We start from the raw sequence: 20573 nt of genomic DNA, 5'->3' as shown, positions 1-20573 counted from the left end.
CAAGCGAAAATGTGTGAAATGCAGTCTTTTGTGTTCTCGATTTGACGTCACATTACCCGCTAGAGCCATTCCTCTTTAAACTCGGCCGTGGGGCAAGATGGCGGCCGATTTTCCGTATTTTGACTGGGCACAGACAATTGAGGATTTGAGCAAATAAAAAAATGTTTGCACAGAAATACTCCAAAAAATACGCTTATTTCGTTAAGCGGAAAAAAAAAAATTTGGGTTTAGGTGCACTTTAAGGGGTTGGTTGCCATCACCCATAACAGTCTATTCCAGAGCCACCGTTATTCAGATGATAACACTTCATACTTTTATTATGCAGCTGTCCAAAATTGTTATTTTTGATTTACTGTCTAGAACCTCCTCTGTCTCTTTGAGCACATTTGAGTCTCCACAAAATGACCATGCTAAGGTTTCTATGGATTAAAAATAATTAATAAGAATAGGAAGTTTGGGATTAGGAAGAAAAAACAAAAAAGACATCTTTTGATCAAACTGTAATATTCTTGCTTTATTAAAACACAGGAATCTTTTGTAAATAATTGAATTGAGGGGAAAACATACCACAACATTTAAACTCAGCAAGAATGAAATTTTAACTTAAAGAGAACTGGAAAAAATTATGTACTTAAGAACTTAGGTGCTAATTTCCTTCAAATAATTGGAAACAGTATTAAAAGATTTACAAGTAATGACTCAAAAAGTTTCAAATTGATGAAAAACACAGAAGTGAATTTGAGACAACTCAAACATTCCACCTTATTCCTAAATAGGAACCTTAACTCAGCCTCAAATCAATGTCTGCCTGCCTGCCCACCAAAACTCCAGCCAAACACTAACCCACCATCTCCAAACAGCATAACAACCACCCTATTCCTCTCTACCCAAGTTAAAACCCTCACCCTAGCCTGTAACCCTCCCTGTCTCTAACCCAATCTCATTTAATCCCCACCCATCCAAACATTTTACCTCCCCAACCTCCCATGATCCTTTTCAGTCATAGCCACATTTGTACACCCCCGCCCACACTAGTAGCCCTCCCTCCGTCTCAATCTGTTTCTTAGTCCTTACCATCACCACCACTCCACCGCCCATACCTTCCACCCAAAACATTTGAGTTATCTCAAACCTACTTTGCTTTGACATCAGTCTGTTATATGGGAATAACATTCTAAATTTCCTCCTGAATGTCTGACAACTTCTAAACTATTGTAATATGATATGATATATTCAAAAATACAGTTCTTTACTTAATATATGCTTTTTTGGATCTAACTACATGCAGAGTTGCTGCAGAAGTCGTTTATTAAACCTTTTAAGCAAGTTTTAGAGTTCAAATAATCTATATAACATGTTGATTGAGAAATCTGAACTTTGACCTCAGCTAAGTACTTCAAGAAAATTGTGATGTGCTAAGACTTGAATCATTTTCCAAAAAAAAAAACCTTGTTAATTTTGGATTTTATCCCCTGACCTGAAACACTCAGATTTCTCCTTGAGTAAATAGTGGATTAAAAGGTTAGTTGTTAGATTATAAGCTTTAAAGAATATTATGGAGAGCTCAGAATGTTCCAAGTGCAAAATGCCCAAATTTTGGAAATGTCATGTTTTAACTTCCAACACCCCTGATTTTAATTCAAGTCCAAGCATGTTTTCTTGAACACAAAAATATTTATTATTTCATACCAAGTTAAAGTTTTTTATATTTGTTGATTGTCATTCAGCTAGGTGAAATATGTATTACATCGTACAACATATTGAGAGCATCTAATTAGTTCTTGCAGTATCAATTTTGGATCAAAAATTTTGGCAAGGAAGCTTTTGGTTTTTATTCAAATTCTCCTGGTCAGTGCCTTTGGAAATTTCAAGAAAAAAGTATGGAGAATATGCACACTAATTCTAAGGTGTAAGAGGTGATTGCACCATGGCTGGACATGTAAACCCACAAAATCCCCACATGGGGAAAAAATGGGGACCATGTTCCCCAAACCTGTGCTATGGTGATTAAACCTTCGGGGTTTGAAGGTAGCTTAACAATGTTTTACCCTAAAATGTTCTACTACTGTAATTACACAGCCTTTGTTTGTTAGTGTCCTTTATGAAAGTGCCTTATCTCCTTCTTAGGCACCAGTAGTTACATTTGTAGAGGCTGAAAACAAAAATAAAACAGCAGATAATTTTAATAATGTTGTGAAGAAATTAGTGTTAGTTAATTGCTAAATTTTTGTAACCTATTTTGAATTATTTGGAATGTTAATTTTGCCAACACTCAAAATTTTCACACACAGTTATATCTTTTAAATGTACATTTGCTGCTTGGGTTGATGTACTGTATTCAGAGCATCTGCAGATTCTTTGAATTCAAAGTGGAGGAACACACTAACACTCTGTGAAGTGTATGCCAATAATAACAATACCTCAAGGTACTGTGCCAAAATTCTTTTAAATGTCAAAATCACGTTATCAAATTTTTTTCCGGTTAAAAAAAACCATAGCAGCAGTGCAAGGAATACATGATTTGTTTTGTTTGAAGACGTAGATTTTTGTTAAAGGATGTTACAAGAGTTAGATTTGAAAGTTAGTCCTAAGCAATGAACCTGTATGATTGCTGGATACTTTCTCTGAAATTATTTTGTCTCATGAATAGTGAGTACCTCTTCCTTATTCTTGTAGTGCAACTTACATCCTAAAAACTCAAATAGAAAGGACCAACCTTTAAGTTTTTGTTTCAAGCATGGGGCTTTCTAGCTGCTAAGGACTGTTCAGCACACATTCAGAATACTCATGACTGGTCTGATAGGCTGTCAAAGGGGTATAACCAGAACAAGAATTATATGCCATTTTGGGATTTGTGCAGTCTCTATATATTTCAAGAGTGTTATAAGTGTTTTATTTAAGTTCCTTTGCCTAACAACTTCTATCTGACAAGTTTGGTTGCTCTCATTACCTGTTTGCTGGATATTGTAGAGATATTATTTGGGAGAGTTATATGTTAATAATTTCCTTGAGGTAAAGGGTTCAATGCTGACCTGGATAGGATCTGTGAATTGATTCTGGTTTATTTTGGTGATTTCAAATGATCAGATTTCCTGGAAACTAACTGAAGCCTTCAGGCTGTTCTGCATACTGTATTTGTAACAGCTAAGCTTACTTACCTTTTGAATTGGCTGAGAATGAGTGTCTGAGCTGCAAAAATAATAAGAATTTGTTTGTTTGTTTGTCTGTAGTCTGAAATCTTTTTCCTGTTTTTAATCTACTTGTTTGCCCTGGAAATAAGACTTCAAGCTCCCAATATAAAAATGTTACCATGACTAACCTTGTTTTGATGAGAAATAGAAATAAGAGGCATAAGTAGCACTCACCGTTTTTACTGTTAAAAAAATGTTTGAGAACATACTGCATGGTTAGTAATATGATGAGTTATAGAATATATAAGAGGTATTATTGATACTCACCTTTTTTGCTGTTAAAAAAATGTTTGAGAACATACTGATTAGGAACATGATGGGTTATAGACTGATATAAGAAGTATTATTGATACTCACCTTATTTGCTGTTTAAAAAAATGTTTGAGAACATACTGATTAGGAACATGATGGGTTATAGACTGATATAAGAAGTATTATTGATACTCACCTTATTTGCTGTTTTAAAAAATGTTTGAGAACATACTGATTAGGAACATGATGGGTTATAGACTGATATAAGAAGTATTATTGATACTCACCTTATTTGCTGTTTAATAAGATGTTTGAGAACATACTGATTAGGAACATGATGGGTTATTAAGACTGATATAAGAAGTATTATTGATACTCACCATTTTTGCTGTTTAAAAAAATGTTTGAGAACATATTGATTAGGAACATGATGGGTTATTAAGACTGATATAAGAAGTATTATTGATACTCACCATTTTTGCTGTCAGAGGGCCAATAACTAAAATCAACCAATCAAAATGCTCTATTGCCGGTCAATATTCTCTAAGTATTGGACCAGGCACTATCCCGAATGATACCGCACTTGTGTCCCTTTGAACTTCAGTCTTATAATAAATCTCCTATTAACCAAGCTTGCTCAGGACTGTACTGGAAGAATATCGGCCCTCAAGCTTTTTTTGTACGGACCTCGCTGCACTCGGTCCGTACTGTCAAGATCTCAGGCTGATATTCTCCCAGTATGGCCCTCGCACTTAGTTAATAAGATATATTTATTGATACTCACCTTATTTGCTGTTTAAAAAAATGTTTGAGAACATACTGATTAGGAACATGATGGGTTATAGACTGATATAAGAAGTATTATTACACGACTCGGGCAGTCAGAGGGCTAATAACTAAAATCAACCAATCAAAATGCTCTATTGCCGGTCAATATTCTCTAAGTATTGGACCGGGCACTATCCCGAATGGTCCTGAATGATACCGCACTTGTGTCCCTTTGAACTTCAGTCTTATAATAAATCTCCTATTAACCAGGCTTCCTCAGGACTGTACTGGAAGAATATCCGCCTTCAAGCTTTGTTGTACGGACCTCGCTGCACTCGGTCCATACTGTCAAGATCTCAGGCTGATATTCTCCCAGTACGGCCCTCGCACTTGGTTAATAAGATATATTTATTGATACTCACCTTATTTGATGTTTAAAAAAATGTTTGAGAACATACTGATTAGGAACATGATGGGTTATAGACTGATGTAAGAAGTATTATTGATACTCACCTTATTTGCTGTTTAAAAAAATGTTTGAGAACATACTGATTAGGAACATGATGGGTTTTAGACTCATATAAGAAGTATTATTGATACTCACCTTTAATGCTATTAAAAAAAATGTTTGAGAACATACTGACTAATAACTTGATGATTATCCACTGATATCTGCACGTACATGTTGGAGGCATTAGTAGCACTCACCTTTTTTGCTGTTTGAAGAAATGTTTGTTAACATAGTGATTAATAACAAGTAAAATGATGTATGTATTTGTAAGAGAATGATGGTGCAACCAAAATAGGCTAGTACACTTATCATGTCCTGAAAAAAAAATGCAATAAATTAAGTGTCAGCCCCAAATAATGGCACTTACCTTGTTCCTGAAAAAAGTTAGTTGTTAGTAACTATGACTTTCTAAGAAAGTGACACACAGAGAGACAGTCTTTTTTAATTTATTTTTCTATGAACATCATTCTTAAGTTTTCAATGAATTTGCATGTGTATATTTTCGTGACACATTAATTTTTTGTTGTTATGAACCATCAATCTTCAGGTCTGCTCCAAAAAATGGGCTCTGAGCTGCTAGAATTAAATCCCTGAAAAGTAAATAAATTAGTAATCTTGTGGTTAAAGTCTGAAGGTAGGTTTCTGAAGAAGAATGACAGACACACAGGTTGTTTCTCTCTACTTTTTGAAAATAAATTATTACCATCAGTTGCTTGTTAAATTCTTGCTAAGGGTGGGATGCACTTTAAATTTCCTAAATGAAAAATTAAGCATCTGCAGAAATCTCAAGTGTTCCTGTGTCAGTAAATGTCAACACCCCGATTGGAACACTCAGGGTGTCCCCGATCAGGTTTAAGAGGTTGGCTAGTTAACGAGTAAGGGTCGTTATCAAGCTCTTAGACGGTAAATTTGATGCCAATTGATGTTGAAATCGAAAGGCGGAATGATAGCCATAGGGAATTTCAAACTGCAAGCCGAACTCGGAATAGAATAAAACACACCCATCTGGTGACAACTTGGAGACCTTGCCCTACCTTTGTAAGGGTTGGTTGCTGCACACATCAGGCCTCTGTGATCCAATTTCTAAAGAGAAGAGTATTCTATTCCCCAACATTTTGAAGACAGCTTGGAAGCCGAGTTTTTAAGACAATGGGTTTAATGTATGAACCAAAAGCAAATATTTTAACTGGGCCATTTCTTAAGACTAATATGAGGTTTCCTCTCCATTGTGACTCCTCATCTGCTCCATAATGTTAGTTGATGTGTTCTATTTTATCCAGAATTTAAACTGACAGCTGTTATGCTATCAAACAATTTTACAAGTAGTTTATTGTCTGTCACCTAAGCTGGTGTGTGCAGTTCCCTATTTCCCACTAAATAAAGTCTTGTGTCCAAGTCTTGTTATTCTGCATTGGAGCTGATGTAGAGGTCTAAAATTGGCAGTTCTTGCCTCGTAGCTTTAAGTGTTTTAGTCTTCCATAGAAGCTGTAAGGAGGGATAACGGTTCCAGTTCTCCTCCTAGTCTTAAGTCTTGTTGGTCTTCTAAAGGGGAGACGGAAGGACTTATTATACTAGTTCTTGCCTCTTGGGCTTAATTTTGTTGCCTTCCACAGGGGTTGAAGTGAAGGACTATGTGGTGCTTGATGGACTTCGTATAGTTGCAGTTGATACAGAGAAGGGACATTGTGTTTTAAGGGCTGTAGGCTGGTTTATTCTGGGTAGTAAGCAGCTGTGTTGTTGTATTTCAAGTTAACCATTTTCTCTCTAGTTGCAAAGGGCCTAGTAAGATTAAAACTATGCAAAGGTTTGATAAGAGATTTCCTTCTACAGCATGCCAAGTGTACTTGAACTGTTGATAACTTAGTCACTGAATTTTCTCTAGTGGCTTAATATCCCCCAAAAAGCTTGAATTATTGTTTAAAATGAGACCAATACTCCGTCAATCTATTCTGAAAAACTGCCTTTAAATGCTTTGTTAATTAACTTGTTGCAAAATTTACCCCTTAAAAGTATTCAACTGTTTGAAATCTGAATTTTCTATTAGCAGGTAAAATGGTTACAAATATCTTTATGCTTTCGTTATTTTTCACCTGATTTTCTATTGCCTTGTGTTGATGATCTCACTAACAAGACGACCTGAAAAAACCAAAGCATGCATGCTGTTATGTACACACACAAAGCTACAGTCAACTGCAACTTACCATCTGCAGAAAGAGCTTGAGATAAATAGAGTTCTCTTCTTCATATCTATCTTAACTGGTCCATGAGATCAGCTACAGCATCATCTTTCCTGGAATTAGTAACTGTTAGTAGTATCATCTTTTATCGAAGTGGAAATGTTAGCTCCCGAAAATGAGCTAGTCTCTGAAAGTGCACTTAAAGTGGTTTCTCAAACAGAGCGAGGGTCATTCAACTGCCAAAAAGCACATTTGCCCCCGAAAATGGACTTCTTCATGCTGCCCTAGAAGAAAAGTTGGGTGCAATTTTGCTTCCAAATGGGCCCAGAAATCCTGAAATAAAAGATGTTAGTAGCACTTACCTTCTTTCTGGAAAGATGTGGTATTAGTCAATGTTATGTTAATTGTACTTTGTAGCCAATTTATTTCAGAGTAAGACACAGAAACACAGAGTTTTGCGATTTTTTATTTTTGAAATTGTTACATGAATCGTTTTATTAGTTAATCGACTAGGGTAGGATGCGCTTTCCTATATGAAAAATTCAGCATCTGTGGAAACCTCAAGTGTTCTTATGTCAGTAAATGTTGACATCCCGATTAGAACATTAATGGTGTCCCAGATGGTAGCTAGCTAACGAGTCAAGGTCGTTACCAAGCCTATATACAGTAAATTGGATGCCAATAAGTGTTGAAATCGAACGCCGGAGTGATAGCCGAAGTGAATTTGAAACTGAAAGCCGAACTCGGAATAAAATAAAACCCACTCACCTGGTGACATCTAGCAGACCTTCCCCTACCTTTCTGTGGGTTGGTTGCTGTACACACGAGGCTGGGATGTTGAGTGAGGAGTTGATTTTGCAAAATTTGGTGACAGCCTGTAAGCTGACTCGTCAAACAATTGGCTTAATGTATGATTGAAAAGCAAATATTAATACTGGGCCATTTCTTAAAACTATATTATGTTGTCTGCTCTCCATTGTGATTCCTTTTCTGCTCCATGATGTTGGTTGTGTTGTATTTTCGACATTAATTGGCCCGCAATTTGGACTGACAGCTATTATGCTGTCAAAATACAGCATACACTTAGCCTAGTTTATTTTCTCTGTGACCTAAGCTGGTGAATGCAGCTCCCTATTTCCCACGAAATGAAGCCTTGACAAGCGGCTTCAACTGGAGTTAAACCACTAAACATGATAGAAGTGGCAAATGGGCACACTTCCCAGTTGAATGGCCTAATTTATCCAGTTAAATATATAGTAACTAAATTGATGTCTGGTTGAACCTTTGGCCAAAATGGGTTGCCGCAATAATTGTTACAATATAATTTGGTTGAAAATGCTTCACTAGATTGCAGTCTATGGAATTGCTGCTATCGGGTGAAACATTATAAAATTGATATTTGAGGCGCTACTAAGCAGGGAGCTCCAGCGCGGAAGAGTGGATGTTGATGTCCATGGTTGAAGAGCCATTGTAGTCCTGGAGGATATGTGCACAGTTGATGCAGTCGTGATGTAGAATCAAGGCCGAAATTGTCTAAAGAAGAATCTTAAGCCGAAACCTAACCTAAGCCGAAAGTACCTGAAAAGGAACCCTATTAAAATTAAGGGAAGAAAAAAGGGAGGCCCAGCCAACCCCAGGGGACCCAACTAACTTAGCTAACTACATTAAATTAAGCCGAATGAGACGTTTCCAGACTTCTGTCTGAAATTTAAAATGAGGTTCAACCAGTGCTTTATATTATAGTCCCTCTCGTCCAACCCACAAGGAATTCTCTGACCTGTTGTGTCTGTCTTCCATCAGTGTCTTCTTACTGACTCATTCCCAGATGATCATCAGAGTAAATGCATGTAACAATATGTAGCAGACATTGGAAAGAAGTGAAGAGAAACTCGATTTGTGGTCTCATCTTCCCAAACAGTCCAATTCCCCACATCTTTGTATTTTCTCCATCAGAATCAATCTGGAAGGAGTCAGCCTTGACTTGTTATGTGTTAGCTGGGAAGCAGTGGGAAAAGGAAAGGTGACTGGAACGGACTAGGTCAGACTGGACTGGGGTGGACTGGAGTGGAGTGGAGTGGTCATTTGGAACTGGAAGTGGACCAGTTTGTGAGGATTGAGTCAGGAACCGCATGTTATGGCCAGTGGTCAATGGGAGCTGAAAATTGATTAATGAATATGTAGAGTTAGCGATATAAACTGTAGTACTGTAATATTTTGATTGCAAGAAATTTTTTTGAACATTGGCAATGGGAGGGAGAGCATTAGAGAGAAATTTATGACTAGGGTAGTTTCTAAGGTTTCCTTTACACACAAAATAGAGCATGTCAATTTGTCACACAAGATAAGCAAGGAATGGTCTTTTTAGGAGTAAAAGTCACTCTGAAAACTTCAAGAATGTTGTGAATATGAAAACTTAAAGTTGTAAGGAATTCCTTAGGAATACTTTCATTGGGACACAAATGGAAACTTGGCTGGGATCTTCAAAACTCTTTGTTAAGCACAAGGGAACTTTGTCCTGAGAGGCTGCCTGTTCAAATACGAGGTTGTTGCAATGCTATAGTCATCTACCCACCTTAAATCTGCTTGTCCAGTGTAGTTTCCTTGTGGCTGACTTTGGGATGTTGTGATGATTGATCTCTTCATGATATGTGTCTGGGCTGTTGACTGTCTTCATCAGCAGCATTCATTTAGTTCTGCCTTGGTTACAGTTGCACTAGTGCACAGTCTTGCCTAAAGGCTTTTAGCACTTACTTGAATGGGTTTGAATCCCACTGAGACCAAAAGATCTTTAACCTTTTTTTGTTTTTGTTTTCATTGTTGCAACTGTTATGGGTTTGAATCCCACTAAAGTTTTAAGTGATACTCACCTCAGTTGATTTTAAGTCTGTCCTTTGTCGTTACGGCAAAGCATGTCTTGTATTAAATTGGATGATCTATTGTAAAGCTGTTAATCAGGCCTTGAAATCTTTTATATTTCTTTGTTTGGTGGTTGTTCTGGCCCGGACCTGCCGTGGGAGGATATCACGCCCCTCCAGTGAGACTGGACTTGTGATGAGACCACCCTACTAAGGACATTTTTGTTGTGTTAGTATTGTGGGATATAGGAAAGTGTGCTTTCCGCTTGAAGTTGGCAGTCTTTTCGTTGGATTAAAAGGAGTGATTTAAACCGTTGTCGAAAGTTGAAGTTATTTAGTAGTCTGAACAAAACATTATGGTCCTTCGGAGCCGGATCTGAGAAACCTTTGGGGAAGCAAAGCACTAAGCAGAAAAGTAAACATCGAGATAAACGATTACAGGATTGAATATGGCAGACAACTGTGCATCGTCAGCGGAGGAAATTGTAAGTGAAATGTCTCTTTCCCAGGTCAAAGCCGAGTTACAAAGGTGAGGATTACCGGCAAAAGGAAAGAAATCAGCTCTCATGGCTCGACATATCGTTGCTATAAAACAACAAGAATCTAATCCTCCATCTTTGCAAAACAAAAGTAAGGGATCGACTCATACAGGCTCTAAACAGGCCTTGCCAGCTGACAACGTGCCTGCAGCATCAACTGGTGAACTTTTGTCGTCACAGTCTCCTAATCATCAGTTAAGTAATTTTCGGTTGTTAATAAGGAAAGAAATGATCCTCAAGATGGACATTAATGCTGTGATACAAGTAATACTTGAGACAAGCAAAAGTCCCAGCAACAACGTCATAAGAATGGAAAATCGTGTTCAAAAGTTGAATGGTTACATGGAGAGTTGCAGTGAGGTAAGAGAGGAAATGATTGCTCTTATTTCTGATGATGAAGTAGCTGAAAAAGCTCAAGGGTGGATTGACTATCGAGTTATTGATAATGCTTTATACATAGCTCAAGAGTATATATCTATTCAGGAAGTTTCCAAGGTAGACGAACAAACTGCTTCGGGTTCAGCGGAGCACAAACAGTCACATTTAAAATTACCAAAACTTGAGTTACCCAAGTTTGATGGAGATGTTTTAAAATTTCAAATTTTTTTGGGACCAATTGGAGGTTGCTATTCGTGATAATGACAATGTGCCAGCTGTTCAAAAGTTCACCTACCTGCGTTCAGTGCTTGAAGGGATTGCTTATCATACAATCGAAGGATTTGACGTCACTAGTGCTAATTATCAGCATGCTGTTGATGCTCTGAAACATCGCTTTGGTAGGAAAAGAATAATTATTTCATCTCTAGTCAAGTCAATTGTCCAGCTACCAAGGTCAAACAAGGGAGTAGAGTTTTTGCGAGATCTCCATGATACTCTAAAGAATCGGATTAGAGCACTGGAGGCCCTAGGCGAAAAGCCAATGACCCATTCTTGTATCCTTCCAATATTGGAAACCAAACTTCCACCTGAGTTATCCGAGAAATGGGAATTAGAACTAACTGACACCAACGAAGAAAGTGTTGATCTTGAACTTTTCTTCAAGTTCCTGAATAAACAAGTGATTTCCAAGGAGGCCGGAAAAAGGAATGCTAGTATGATTGGTGAGAATGGTGGGACAGCTAGAGGAAGTGGGGGACAGGACAGGATGGAGCTGGGGCAAGGAACATCCGGGAGAAAGTGTTTTCAGCAGCCGCTCTACTAGCAAGTGAGACAAATCGGAGAAGTTATGCAGCTTGCCATGTGTGTAAGGAGCAGGGACATGAAATATTTAAATGTCCAGAGCTTGAGCGAAAGTCAGTTGACAAATGTTGGCAGTTAGTAAGGGAGAGCCGGCTGTGTTTTAACTGTTTAAAGCCTGCAAATACTTTCCACTATTCTTCAGTCTGCCGCCAACTCAAGTGCAAAGTTGAAGGATATGGCCGGCGTCATCACAATATACTTCATGGTGACTGGGATCCTACCATGGAAGAAAAGGGACATACAACGTTAAGTGGATTCGTGGCGTCGTACAACTCCAAGATGCAACAAACCTTATTACAGATTGGGACAGCCATGCTGGTTTCAGACGATTTCCAGAGAGCACCTGTAAGGGTTTTGTTTGACTCAGGAAGCCAGAGGTCTTACATCACCAAGAAGGCTGCCAAATCATTTGCCCCTCATAGACCTTCTGAGGTCCTTAGTGTATCCATGTTAGGGGGAGAAACCAGTCAAACGAAGAGAATGGAGAAAGTCAGGTTCTCACTTGCCTCTGTTCAAGAAAACGTTTCAACGCCAGTTAGCATGGAGGCCCTCACCATTGAAAAAATCTGCACACCGCTAGAACCAGTGCAGCTCAGGCTAGAAGATTATCCCCATCTGCGGAACTTGATACTTGCCGACTCGTACCCTCGTGGACCAGTTAACGTCGATATTTTGATAGGGGCAGGCTTTCACTTTTCGTTTATGAGTGGTAAATGCAAGAAAGGGGAAACCACTCATGCTCCCACTGCAATAGAGTCAACACTTGGATGGATTGTAGGAGGACCCATTGAGGGTCTTCCTTCCAAGAACACTCAATCCATGCTGTCTACCGTGTGCATTGATCCAGTTACAGACATTCTTAAGCAGTTTTGGGAGCTGGAATCTATTGGAATTGTAGATAAAAGGAATACACCCATGTCCTTAGAGGAAGAAGAGTGTGTTAGACATTTCAACGAGGGACTGAAGTTTGATGGTGAGCGTTATGAAGTACCGCTGTTATGGAAAAGCGATGCTCTGCCATTCAAGTCAAACTACCTCCAGGCTGCCAATAGACTTGAGAGTGTCGAAAGACAGCTTAGACGAAACCCAGTGTAAGCCAATGCTTACAAGGATACCATCAACCAATACGTAGATAAGGGATTTGCTGTAGAAGTAAAGGAAGCTGTTGATGATAACGAGAAGGTCAGGTATTTATCTCATTTTGCAGTCTTTCGAGAGGACAAGAAAACTACAAAATGCCGTGTTCTTTTTGATGCTTTAGCATGTGACGAGCATGAGGTATCTCTCAATGACTGTATTCTGTCAGGGCCAGCACTTCAACCTAACCTGGTATCAGTATTACTTCGATTCCGAGCACGTAGGATTGCACTTATGGATGATGTTGAAAAGATGTTCCTCCAGATCAAGGTTGACGAACAAGACCAGGACACTCTACGATATCTTTGAAGGGGTCTACAAAGTGATAAACCACCGGGAGTGTACAAGCTGCAAAGGTTAGCATTTGGTGTTAATTGTAGTTCATTCCTGGCCATTGCCACAGTTCAAAGCCATGCGAAGAAATGCAGTGAAGAGTTCCCTGATGCATCAAGGAAAGTCCTGTCGAACATGTACGTGGATGACTGCCTTAGTGGTGCTGATGATGTTGAAGATACAGTGAAGTTACAGCAGTCCTTAAGTGCGATGATGGAACGAGGTGGATTTAATCTGACGAAGTGGGCCAGTAATTCGAAGAAGGTCCTTAGCCACATTGCAGAGCAAGATCAGGCAGAGTCCAGTACTGTTGATTTCAATGCAAGGGAACCACTCAAGGCACTGGGAATATGTTGGAATACACTAACTGACTGCTTCCTCTTTAACGTGCCACCAAGTACGCTGGCTGTTCGTGACCCTGAAACGAAGAGAAGTCTGTTGAGCACTGCGTCGAGGGTTTTTGACCCATGGGACTAATCACACCATTTACAATCAGAGCGAAAATGTTTTCCAAGAACTATGGCAGAGGGGTTTACAGTGGGAGGAGCAGTTAGATGAGGATATTGCTAAGCAGTGGAGGTCGTGGAAATCGGGACTTTCACAGTTAAGTTGTATCACCATTCCCCGCTATTTCATGGAAAACATTGGATCAAGTTCTAGAATAGAGCTCCATGGCCTCGGTGATGCTTCACCTAAGGCATACGGTGCGGCAGTCTATATCAAGTGCTTGGATTAAACCAGCCATGCGTTAACACATCTTGTCATGTCCAAGTCAAGGGTGGCTGCCGCAAAGGCTGTATCGTTACCGAGATTAGAGTTACTTGCAGCTGTTGTTAACGCAAGATTGCTGAGGTTTGTTGTAGAATCCCTAACGTTAACACTCAAAGTAGAGCAGGTAGTGTGCTGGACTGACAGCATGGTAACTCTTCAGTAGATCAGAGGTGCAAGTAGCCAGTGGAAGACATTTGTAGCAAACCGCGTGGCTGTGATTCAGTCCACATGGGACCCCCACAATTGGAAACATTGTTCAGGGGAGGACAATCCTGCTGACTTACACGTGGAGTGCTTGTAAAGGTCTTAGCTGATAGCAAGTTGTGGTAGAGTGGACCTTGCTGGTTATCTTCTCAATGCCTGCCTGAACAACGAGAGTCGCCAAACGAATTGACTGAGTCTGTGGAGAAAGAAAGAAAACAAAGGGTGACAGGAACGTGCGCGTTGATTACTATGGAACCAGTAATTGATCCAACTCGATATGAGCAATGGCTGACACTAATCCGGGTAACAGCATTTGTTCTTTGAGGTGTTCGAGCTTTTAAGTCAGGAATAAGTGTAGGTTCTAAAGAGCTGTCAGCCGAGGAGCTGCAAGATGCCAAGTTGAGGTGGTACCGGGAGATACAACAAGAGGTGTACCAAGCAGAGTATGAAAGGCTGGAGGAGGACCTTCCTTTAGCAAACACCAGTGCTATATTAAAATTGGACCCTTATTACGACAAGAGAGATCGCTTGCTGCGGGTAGGAGGTAGATTACAGCACTCAGACTTGCCATAGGGTACCAAACATCCAATACTCTTACCACATAGGCATGCGGTAGTTGAGAAAATCATACAAAGTGTGCACAAGGAGCTACTTCATGCTAGACCTGAGGGCACTCTTTCGGTTCTACGACAAGAGATCTGGCTCACCAAGGGACATCGTGAAGTAAAAGAATCCTGGAAAAGTGCCTTGTTTGTCGACGTCAATGAGTTGGTCCATGTTCACAGAAAATGGCGCCATTGCCATCAGAGAGGGTGTCATTGTCTCCAGCCTTCACTCACGTTGGTGTAGACTTTGCAGGGCCATTGTTCATACGAGGGAGTGCCTCCCCAGAAAAGGCTTACATATGCAACTTCACTTGTGCCTCCTCCCGCATGACCCATCTAGAGCTTACGGATGACTTGTCCACTAAAGAGTTCTTTCAGGCATTTCTTCGTATGATCAGTAGACGAGGGCTCTGTAGAACCATCTGGTCTGACAATGCGAACACGTTCAAATGCGCTGACCGTGAGATCCAACAGTTGTTCACACAAGGGTCATCTGACAATAAAGGATTGTGGGACAGGATAGATCAGGAAGAGCTCCAGGCCAAATTGACCTCCAAGGGAATCAAGTGGAAGTTCATCGTCGAGCGCTCTCCTTGGCATGGTGGCTGATGGGAAAGGCTGGTGCGTTCAGTGAAGGAACCTCTTCGCAAGATCTTGGGCAAAGCGCTGTTGTCCTATCAAGAGTTTGCCACCATCCTTGCCAGGATTGAAGCCGTTATTAACTCGAGACCGCTCACCACAGTAAGTGACGACATAAGAGATCTAACGCCTATAACACCAGCTCATCTTGCTATTGGAAGATCCCTGTTTAGCTTACCGAACTTCGTAGATGAAATTTCAGCAAACAAAAGCACAACGAGGCAGCGATATCTGTACCAGCAGAAGCTTATTAACCATTTCTGGCAACGGTGGCGGGAAGAGTACTTGCCACAGTTATCCGTCAGAAAGAAGTGGGTGAATGAACAACCAGCCCTCAAGATTGGAGATGTAATGCTGATTTCTGAAGACAAGGTGTCGAGAGGAAAGTGGCCGATGGGAAGAGTTGAAAGACTGCTTCCTGGAAAAGACGGCTTGATTCGTACGGTGAAAATCAGCATGGCCATCCTTGGAACTACATGTCAGTACTTTGTAATTAGCGCTTATAGAGAGAATAATTATGTTGGGATATGTAGTAGCTGGTTTAAGAACCGTTACAAGGTCAATCACTTAGAATGATTGCCGAAAACTTTGTTGGAGCTTTTGTGATGACTCACTACGAAACCTGATGCAGATCTTTATTGCTATGTGTGCAAATTGGAATTGCAGATCTTTGGCTCATAGCGATAAAACATGTAAGCACTTTGAAGAAAGTGCTGGGGATGTACATGTACATCGTATAAGGTGGTTTTGTACAGCTCACTGTACTTAATCTAGAAGCTAATTTATCTCTTTTTAATTCTGATGAGTGACCAGGACAGAATTTTCCTTACATTATCAACACAATATCAAGCAGACAGGTGATGAGGAATAAAGAAACATATCAACCAGGGAATTATTAGTTGATCCAAAACCAAATTCTCCAAGCTAACATCATAAAAACTGGCAGACAGTGAAGAGTATTATTCCACGAGACCTTGGCAGTGAGAGGCTTATCAGTCTGCAATAATTTCTGTCAGCAGTTGCTCCCTTGAAAGCGAGCTGCACATGTGAGAATGTAAAAGAAAGCTTTTAAACAATGGAATAGTATTCCATACTGGCAAAGATTTATTTGGCTGTTATAAAGGGAGAAATGACAGAGATGAAATCAATATTTATAGAACAAGAGGATAGAGTCTATTTCAGTAAGATAGCGGTCATTAAGGAAGATAACTACAGACCCTAGCAACCTTGTTAGAGAAAGAATTTCAGGTAGGGATATAACAAGTAGAGGTACAACACAATAGGGTCCATAGATTTTCCTTGTAATACTTTGGCAGCATTCTTTTTTGTAGGAGCCAATTGAAACCACTGGACATTCCAGCTTTTGCTTCTTAGCTTCAAGTCTTGTCTTCTCGTCTTCTCAAGGAACTGAAGTTAAGGACTACATTATCCAGTTCTTGCTTCTTATCTTTAAGTCTTGTCTGTCTACCAAAGGACTTGTAGTAAAAGACTAAATATTCCAGGCTTTGCCTCTTAGCTTCAACTGTGTTCCCTCCCATTTATGAGGTGAAGTAAAGGAGTAAACAAGGCACTCTTTTCTCGTAACTTCAAGAGTCTTCTTCTATAAGATCTAAAGTGAAGTTCTGAACATTCCAGTTCTTGCCTCTTTGCTTCAAGTCTTGTTTTTTTTTTATATAGAAGCTGAAGTATTCCATTTCTTGCCTAATAGCTTCAAGTGTTGCTGTGGTCTATAGGAGCTGAAGTAATGTTGTCTTTCTTAGGAGCTGAATTGAAGGACTAACTATTTCATTTCTTGCTGCTTTGCTTGATGTCTTGTTGTCTTCAGTGAAAATGAAGTAGAGGACTAAAATATTCCATTTCTTGTCTGGAAACTTTAACTGTTGATGTCTTCGGAAGGAGCTGAAACGAAAGACTCAAGACTCCATGTCTAGCGTCCAAGTCTTGTTATTCTGCATTGGAGCTGAAGTAGAGGTCTAACATTTGCAGTTCTTGCCTTGTAGCTTTAAGTGTTTTTGTCTTCCATAGAAGCTGTAAGGAGGGATAAAGGTTCCAGTTTCCCTCCTAGTCTTAAGTCTTGTTGGTCTTCTAAAGGGGAGACGGAAGGACTTATTATACTAGTTCTTGCCTCTTGGGCTTAATTTTGTTGCCTTCCACAGGGGTTGAAGTGAAGGACTAGGTGGTGCTTGATGGACTTCGTATAGTTGTAGTTGATCCAGAGAAGGGACATGGTGTTTTAAGGCCTGTAGGCTGGTTTCTTCTGGGTAGTAAGCAGCTGTATTGTTGTATTTCAAGTTAACCATTTTCTCTCTAGTTGCAAAGGGCCTAGTAAGATTAAAACTATGCAAAGGTTTAATAAGAGATTTCCTTCTACAGCATGCCAAGTGTACTTGAACTTTTTGCACGTGATTGACTAGTTGGATAATTTGGTTTTTTTTAAGCTAACTGTTGATAACTTAGTAACTGAATTTTCTCTAGTGTCTTAATGCCCCCTAAAAAGCTTGAATCATTTTTTAAAATGAGACCAATACTCCGTCAATCTATTCTGAAAAACTGCCTTTAAATGCTTTGTTAATTAACTTGTTGCATAATTTACCCCTTAAAGGTATTCAACTGTTTGAAATCTGAATTTTCTATTAGCAGGTAAAATGGTTACAAATATCCTTATGCTTTTGTTATATTTTACCTGATTTTCCATAGCCTTCTGTTGATGATCTCACTAAAAAGACGACCTGAAAACACCAAAGCATGCATGCTGTTATGTACACACACAAAGCTACAGTCAACTGCAACTTACCATCTGCAGAAAGAGCTTGAGATGAATAGAGTTCTCTTCTTCATATCTATCTTAACTGGTCCATGAGATCAGCTACAGCATCATCTTTCCTGGAATTAGTAACGGTTAGTAATATCATCTTTTATCGAAGTGGAAATGTTAGCTCCCGAAAATGAGCTAGTCTCTGAAAGTTCACTTAAAGTGGTTTCTCAAACAGAGCGAGGGTCATTCAACTGCCACAAAGCACATTTGCCCCCGAAAATGAGCTTCTTCATGCTGCCCTAGAAGAAAAGTTGGGTGCAATTTTGCTTCCAAATGGGCCCAGAAATCCTGAAATAAAAGATGTTAGTAGCACTTACCTTCTTTCTGGAAAAAAAATGTGGTATTAGTCAGTGTTATGTTTAATTGTACTTTGTAGCCAATTTATTTCAGAGTAAGACACAGAAACACAGAGTTTTGCGATTTTTTATTTTTGAAAATGTTACATGAATCGTTTTATGAGTTAATCGTCTAGGGTAGGATGCGCTTTCCTATATGAAAAATTTAGCATCTGTGGAAACCTCAAGTGTTCTTGTGTCAGTAAATGTTGACATCCCGATTAGAACATTAATGGTGTCCCAGATGGTAGCCAGCTAACGATTCAAGGTCGTTACCAAGCCTATATACGGTAAATTAGATGCCAATAGGTGTTGAAATGGAAGGCCGGAGTGATAGCCGAAGTGAATTTGAAACTGAAAGCCGAACTCGGAAGAAAATAAAACCCACTCACCTGGTGACATCTGGCAGACCTTACCCTACCTTTCTGTGGGTTGGTTGCTGTACACACGAGGCTGGGATGTTGAGTGAGGAGTTGATTTTGCAAAATTGGGTGACAGCGTGTAAGCTGACTCGTCAAACAATTGGCTTAATGTATGATTGAAAAGCAAATATTAATAATGGGCCATTTCTTAAAACTATATTATGTTGTCTCCTCTCCATTGTGATTCCTTTTTTGCTCCATGATGTTGGTTGATGTGTTGTATTTTCGACCTTAATTGGCTCGCAATTTGGACTGACAGCTATTATGCTGTCAAAATACAGCATACACTTAGCCTAGTTTATTTTCTCTGTGACCTAAGCTGGTGTGTGCAGTTCCCTGTTTCCCACTAAATGAAGCCTTGACAAGCGGCTTCAACTGGAGTTAAACCACTAAACATGATAGAAGTGGCAAATGAGCACATTTCCCAGTTGAATGGCCTAGTTTATCCAGTTAAATATATAGTAACTAAATCGATGTCTGGTTGAACCTTTGGCCAAAATGGGTTGCCGCAATAATTTTTACAATATAATTTGGTTGAAAATGCTTCACTAGATTGCAGTCTATGGAATTGCTGCTATCGGGTGAAACATTATAAAATTGGTATTTGAGGCGCTACTAAGCAGGGAGCTCCAGCGCGGAAGAGTGGATGTTGATGTCCATGGTTGAAGAGCCATTGTAGTCCTGGAGGATATGTGCACAGTTGATGCAGTAGTGATGTAGAATCAAGGCCAAAATTGTCTAAAGAAGAATCTTAAGCCGAAACCTAACCTAAGCCGAAAGTACCTGAAAAGGAACCCTATTAAAATTAAGGGAAGAAAAAAGGGAGGCCCAGCCAACCCCAGGGGACCCAACTAACTTATCTAGCTACATTAAATTAAGCCGAACGAGAAGTCCCCAGACTTCTGTCTGAAATTTAAAATGAGGTTCAACCAGTGCTTTATATTATAGACCCTCTCGTCCAACCCACAAGGAATTCTCTGACCTGTTGTGTTTGTCTTCCATCAGTGTCTTCTTACTGACTCATTCCCAGATGATCATCAGAGTAAATGCATGTAACAAGATGTAGCAGACATTGGAAAGAAGTGAAGAGAAACTCGATTTGTGGTCTCATCTTCCCAAACAGTCCAATTCCCCACATCTTTGTATTTTCTCCATCAGAATCAATCTGGAAGGAGTCAGCCTTGACTTGTTATGTGTTAGCTGGGAAGCGGTCGAGTGGACTGGAGTGGAGTGGAGTGGACAGTTGGAACTTGAAGTGGACCAATTTGTGAGGATCTAGTCAGGAACTGGAAGTTATGGCCAGTAGTCAATGGAAGCTGAAAAATGATTAATGAATACATAGAGTTAGCGATGTAAACTGTAGTACTGTTGTATTTTGATGGCAAGAAATTGTTTTAACACTGGCAATGGGAGGGAGAGCTTTAGAGATAGTTTCATGATAAGGGTAGTCTCTAAGGTTCATTACACATTAAAAAGAGCATGTCAATTTGACACACAGGATAAGCAAGGACTGGTCTTTTTATGAGTAAAAGTCACTCTGAAAACTACAAGAATGTTGTGAATATGAAAACTTAAAGTTGTAAAGAATTTCTTAGGATTACTTTGATGTCCACTAGATCGCACGACACCAGAAATGTTTCTTCCACAAAATCTGCCAAGGAGATTGGCTGACACATTGTATCCATCACGAAACTCAAGATACATATCATCACTGCAGGGCTTTCTATCTGAAATCTTCAAGGTGAAATTCAGCTCCATATAATGCCCTTTTAGAGCTTGC

At 39.5% G+C, this 20573-nt stretch overlaps 2 protein-coding genes and 1 long non-coding RNA gene across 3 annotated transcripts in view; 1 reads left to right on the top strand and 2 right to left on the bottom strand.

The window, feature by feature from the left end:
* Positions 1-487: 487 nt before the first annotated feature.
* On the bottom strand, positions 488-10049 carry LOC148743001 (uncharacterized). Its single transcript, XR_016001874.1, has 3 exons — positions 3159-10049; positions 2717-2804; positions 488-2152 (listed from the first exon to the last, which is right to left on the bottom strand). It is a non-coding gene; the product is annotated as an uncharacterized LOC148743001 (long non-coding RNA).
* A 154-nt stretch (positions 10050-10203) lies between these two features.
* On the top strand, positions 10204-15191 carry LOC148743000 (uncharacterized). Its single transcript, XM_088749387.1, has 7 exons — positions 10204-10283; positions 10515-10788; positions 10916-11393; positions 11675-12623; positions 13050-13435; positions 14303-14514; positions 14763-15191. The coding sequence occupies exons 1-7, from the start codon at positions 10204-10206 to the stop codon at positions 15189-15191; spliced, it is 2808 nt and encodes a 935-aa protein (XP_088605513.1).
* A 4313-nt stretch (positions 15192-19504) lies between these two features.
* The window catches only part of LOC148742999 (tolloid-like protein 1), a 4707-nt gene continuing 3638 nt past the window's right edge, over positions 19505-20573 (bottom strand). The window contains exons 3-4 of the mRNA XM_088761533.1: positions 20395-20573; positions 19505-20109 (exon numbers count right to left, since the gene is read on the bottom strand). The exon at positions 20395-20573 is cut by the window's right edge and continues 64 nt beyond it. Coding sequence (XP_088617659.1) covers positions 20087-20109; positions 20395-20573 — 202 coding nt within the window. The 3' untranslated portion in view covers positions 19505-20086. The remainder of the gene's footprint in view (positions 20110-20394) is intronic.

Source organism: Stylophora pistillata, chromosome 1 (genome assembly GCF_964205215.1).
Source record: "Stylophora pistillata chromosome 1, jaStyPist1.2, whole genome shotgun sequence".
Taxonomy (NCBI): domain Eukaryota; kingdom Metazoa; phylum Cnidaria; class Anthozoa; order Scleractinia; family Pocilloporidae; genus Stylophora; species Stylophora pistillata.
This window is presented reverse-complemented; position numbering and strand designations above follow the sequence as displayed.